The sequence below is a fragment of the Sinocyclocheilus anshuiensis genome, unplaced genomic scaffold (genome assembly GCF_001515605.1).
Source record: "Sinocyclocheilus anshuiensis isolate Anshui unplaced genomic scaffold, SAMN03320099.WGS_v1.1 scaffold2874, whole genome shotgun sequence".
Lineage (NCBI taxonomy): Eukaryota > Metazoa > Chordata > Actinopteri > Cypriniformes > Cyprinidae > Sinocyclocheilus > Sinocyclocheilus anshuiensis.
The window spans coordinates 179,126-184,186 of NW_015546292.1; the positions used below are offsets into that span (position 1 = coordinate 179,126).

At 36.2% G+C, this 5,061-nt stretch overlaps 1 protein-coding gene and 1 long non-coding RNA gene across 2 annotated transcripts in view; both read right to left on the reverse strand.

Moving 5' to 3' along the window:
* Positions 1-1,221: 1,221 nt before the first annotated feature.
* On the reverse strand, positions 1,222-2,106 carry LOC107701569 (uncharacterized). Its single transcript, XR_001635662.1, has 3 exons — positions 2,037-2,106; positions 1,387-1,490; positions 1,222-1,299 (listed from the first exon to the last, which is right to left on the reverse strand). It is a non-coding gene; the product is annotated as an uncharacterized LOC107701569 (long non-coding RNA).
* A 1,125-nt stretch (positions 2,107-3,231) lies between these two features.
* The window catches only part of LOC107701568 (chymotrypsin B-like), a 2,243-nt gene continuing 413 nt past the window's right edge, over positions 3,232-5,061 (reverse strand). Inside the window, exons 2-7 of the mRNA XM_016503612.1 lie at positions 4,809-4,972; positions 4,598-4,677; positions 4,436-4,514; positions 3,965-4,145; positions 3,681-3,811; positions 3,232-3,521 (exon numbers count right to left, since the gene is read on the reverse strand). Of these exons, the coding sequence (XP_016359098.1) occupies positions 3,360-3,521; positions 3,681-3,811; positions 3,965-4,145; positions 4,436-4,514; positions 4,598-4,677; positions 4,809-4,972 (797 nt within the window). The 3' untranslated portion in view covers positions 3,232-3,359. The remainder of the gene's footprint in view (positions 3,522-3,680; positions 3,812-3,964; positions 4,146-4,435; positions 4,515-4,597; positions 4,678-4,808; positions 4,973-5,061) is intronic.

A 5,061-nucleotide genomic window follows, 5' to 3' on the forward strand; every position in this document is an offset into this window, starting at 1 on the left:
AGGTGTACGCAATTAAGTGGACGACGAGTGTCTCCTACAATCAAATATAAAACTTTTTATATGCATCATGCCAGGCCTGACTGCAGTGGTGTCAAATATCATTGGTTCTTTCCTATGTAATGTCACTGCAAACATCAAACCTGGCATGACGCATCTTGCTGTATCTGAACTGAGTGCAATCGCTTCATCAGAAGGGAAGCGATTTAGAGAAAAACAACTTAAATGTAGGTCTGTTCCTCTTTTCAGCGTGACATACGTTTTCTACACAGTCCTGTGGTCTCGGAGCTTATGGTTAAGACATCACATAACAACAGAAACGCAGTCGACAGACAGTGACTCCTAAAACAAAGTTATATTAGTGAACTCAAACACAAAATAGAGAGAAGAAAACTAAAAACTAGGGTTTTTCATAGACTTAAGTGATATCTATCAATTACTCGCAATACTAAAAACACTTACAGAAACAATAAAAATCTGGTTACATGCTGGAAAAAAAGAGAAAGAAATGACGCAATTGTTAAAAGAGTCTGTTTGACGCGAGCATTTGTAAGATCCCGTCATGTAGCCTGGTTCTGAGTAGTAAGCAACCAACATTTTTAACTGTGGCAAAACCCCGTGGCTCTTGAGGTAATGCCAAAGATATCGTAGAACCACTGCAATGTTATCAGCAGACAGTGACTCAAAGGAAAGGGATGCTCCACTGATATCATTAAAGCTGATACCTTGGCGATGCTTTTGACTTGAACAGACTGGAGCCGCGGTCATGCTCTCGAAGAATAACATACACAGCAAAATCCCCCGAGTTAAATCAACTCTGCTCAGAGTACATATTGTCCCAATCTACAGAGTGTTAAAGTAACACTGAAGCAGAGTTAAAGTTAATGGGATAATTAAGCGATTCATTAAGTAATGATTGAGCATTAGTAAAGAAAACCCACTGTTAACAATGTTGAAGATGATCAACTACTGCTCAGGCTTTTAGACATGAAAATTTACCACATAATCCTCAACAGTGGTAACTCTGCTTCAGTGTTACTTTAACACCCTGTAGATTGGGACAATATGCACTGTGAGCAGAGTTGATTTAACTCGGATTTTGCTGTGTAGTGATATCCAGCCCTAGGGTAGGAGGAATAAACAGGAAACGTAGAAAATAGGAGCACGGAAAAGAATCAGGCAGGGTATGTTTATAAAGGAAAACAGAGTCAGATGTTCTTACTGGACACGGCAGTGAGCAGCAGTCACCACCCAGTACTGGTTGAGCAGGGATCCTCCGCAAAAATGGAAGCCATTGGATTGCTGGTTCATACATTATCAAATATAAATTATAGGATCTCAACTTATAGATATTAAATTATAAAGACCCTTAAAGCTAGTAAAAGTTACCTGGAGAGAGACCTGCCAGGGCCAGGAACCAGACACTGCATTCTCTCCATTAGCAATTTTGTTGTAGCCGCTGATTACTGGCTTAATGGCAGGCACTCCACAGCCTATGGTAAGGAAAATAAACACATGCAAAAACATACAATTATGGGTTATTAGTCAGTTCTTAATATGTTTTAATATAGTAAAGTATAATAATATATAATTTTGAACCTCAGAAAGTCCTCTGATATTTTTTTATGCCAGCAGTTGGAGGTTGTTGTTTTTTTTTATTATGGTATATTGTAGTGTATACATTTGCTTCACTACTTATGTTAAAACTATATTATTTTATATATAGTTTTAATATAAATAGTGAATCATATGTATAATACACTACAATATAATATAATAATAAAAAAAAAAAATCAAAACCAACCTGCAACTGCTGGCCTAAATAATATATATATCAATAATTTACAATTTATATATATATATATATATAATTTTTAATTATCTTCTAATTTATTTTAGTTTATATAAGAATAAATATTCCTTTTATATGAGGTTCTAAATAATAATAACATAAATATGCTGTAAAATTGGTTTTAGAGTATTTATCTTCTGGCTGACACTGACTTCTATTACCCTCATTGCAAATTGTAAAAACTCACCCAGAGTGGAGGCCACCATGGCAAAACAGCTGATGATCCAGAGTATGGTGGAGACAAGCGCTTAAAGTTCTGCTGCTGTTCCCACTGGGTCTCTCCCATGCTTTATATTCTCTTCAGCATCTGATACTGGGAAAACTGGGAATTCATCAAGGTGCTTACATGCAACTGGCAAGATCTCAGAGCTCAGGAACATTCATATATTGTTCAGTACAGTCATGTGACAAAAAGTATGTTGAAATATGGACAAGAACAAATGGGTCGACTGAGAAAAAAGTCGGCTTCCCACCTTTTGTTTAAACATTTTTTTTTTCTGAATGCATTCAGTTGCAGCAATGAGGCACCAGAGATGTTATTCCTTCACCTGTAAATATATAACCTGAATTTCTTGTTCCACCCCATATAATCTTTCAGCAAAAGACAAGAAAGAAAATGCACAAAAAATTAAGATATTTTCTTCTTTGTTTCTTACGCTAAGAAAGAAAAAAAGTATTTTTAAATATATTTTTTTATTGTGCAGGATGTTTTGTGGTTGCTTGACACTGTATGAAAAGTTGTTTAACCCCTGTGGTTTCTAGGACAATGCCTATAAGTTACAAAGAGTTAATCATTGTAATGCTGACACCCTGGGAATGCTCATAGTCTGCACAGGTTTTGTATCGGAACCATGATCATGCTCTACAAGGACAACACAGACAAGTAGACAAGTGTATACTGTCTTTTCTCAATCAATGCAAACATATGACGAATAGCTATTAAAAAAAATATGGGCAATGTGCAGAACTGCATGAACAGACATGACTTAACAAGCTCTTCCGGTTTAGTTGGATTTGATCCTGAGAAATTCATTTAACACACTATATAATTTAAATGTAAAACCTAGCACAGGATTAGGGAACTGATGTAATACATCTACTAAAAAAACATCCAAGTCATTCCAAATTGGGTAAAGGTCTAATACCCTTTGTTTGCAGATGCCACTTAGTTTGATTTTTTTTCTACTGAACCCAAATTAGTGTGCTTGTTGTCATAAAAAGTCAAGGCATACCAGGAAGAACCAACATTTTTATTTAATATTTATTCAGCCATAAGTATGCATGCATTCATAAGTTTAGCATAATCTATAGTTAGGCTAATTAAAATGAACACATTGTTGATATATAAAGTTATTAAGTGCTTTTAATAATTCAGTTGGCATTATGTTTTGAGGTATTTCCAGTATTCAAAGCAGTAGTGTAACAGTGTTATGAAGACACAGTTTGATCACTGGACTGGTGACTGAATGTTCAGACACAGGAGAACTTGAAACTGAGACATGCTGGTTCTTTAGTTGAATCGAATGATTTCTTCAATCCATTTTCTAAAGTAAGAGACACGGGTATAGGCGACTGGACGGTCAGTGCTGCAGGATTTGTGGCCCCAGGAAACGATGCCCACTTGGTACCAAACACCTGAACTTTCACACATCAGAGGACCACCAGAATCACCCTGCAGTGGACACACAGACATCAGTGATTAACATTGCGAGTTTAGACCCTTTTGTGCTGTCAGTGAGCTGCTATTTCACATATTTTAATTCATTTAGTTTGAATTTTTTTTTTATTAATAGCTTGTGTGTAAAATATGTTCATGCATCTGTCTTTATACCTCGCAAGACGAGGCTCCAGAGGCTCCAGCACAGATCATGGCGTCTGTGATCGTGTTCCTACCCCAAAACTGCCTACACTGAGCCTGACTCACTATCGGCAGAGTGGCTTGCTGCAGGAATCGAGGATTCACTAAATTCAAAAGAATAATATAAGACATTAAGTATCTGAATGGTTGAGCAAGGACCAACTGATGCTTTTTTTTTTTTTTAGTAAATCCAGGAGATATAGGCACAACTGAAAATATTCTGTTATATTTGACACAGGTGATAAGAATGGACTTACGGTCATTTTCAGTTACGCCCCAGCCAGTGGTGACACAACGAGTCCCAGGAAGGACGTTGGTGAAGGAGCTAGGCAGACATATAGGAGAGATACGGGAAGTCATCTCTACTGCACTTGATAGTTTCAGTAGTGTAATATCGTTGTAATCAGTCTGTTTGTTGTAGTTAGGATGTGTGATGACCTATGTATGAAAAAATGAATATATTTATTCAGCAAGGATGCATTAAACTGATCAAAAGTGACAGTAAACACATATATACATTTAACCTGAAAAAATATATATATCACATTGATAAAATTCAGCTTGTATAACAGAAATAAATTACATTTTAAAATATATTCAAATAGAAAAAAATTAATGATATTTCACAATATTACTGCTTTTACGTTTATCAAATAAATGCAGCCTTTTGAACAGTAGTGTAATTTAAAGCTTAGAACCTTTGTTTTAAATGCACATTAAGATTATACCTTTGCTACTTTCTTGACTTGAACAAGTTCATTAGAGCCACGGTCATACTGTCCAAGGACTACATAGTGATATCCAGACCTAGAAAGACAGTGACAGGGAAAAGCATAAAAATCTTAAAAACAGATGTATAAAAATACCTGGATGGATGGATGGGTTCTTACTGAACTGAACAGTGGGCAGCAGTGAGGACCCAGTTTGTGCTGATCAGGGAACCACCACAGAAGTGCTCACCTCTGGATGTCTGGATCAAATATAAAGAATTTCACAAGTACATCATTATGCAGAGAATGAGGCCTACCACCACTAGGATACTTTGAGAAATGGATCCACTAGTATAAACAAAGATTGTGTCATTAAAACTTATAACACTACCTGGATAGAGACCTGCCAGGGCCAAGGGTGTGCATCATTTCCATGAATAATACCTGCATCACCTCCCCCAACAACACTTGGGTTTGGCTTATCCTTAACGCTTATAGATCTTTTGGCAATTTCACCTGCCGGGTGACGCACCATAAATTGACGCACCCCGCATCCTATTACCATAGTTCATAAAGAAACAAATTAGAAAAGTATATATATATATATATATATATATATATATATATGTCTGAAAACTGTTTTT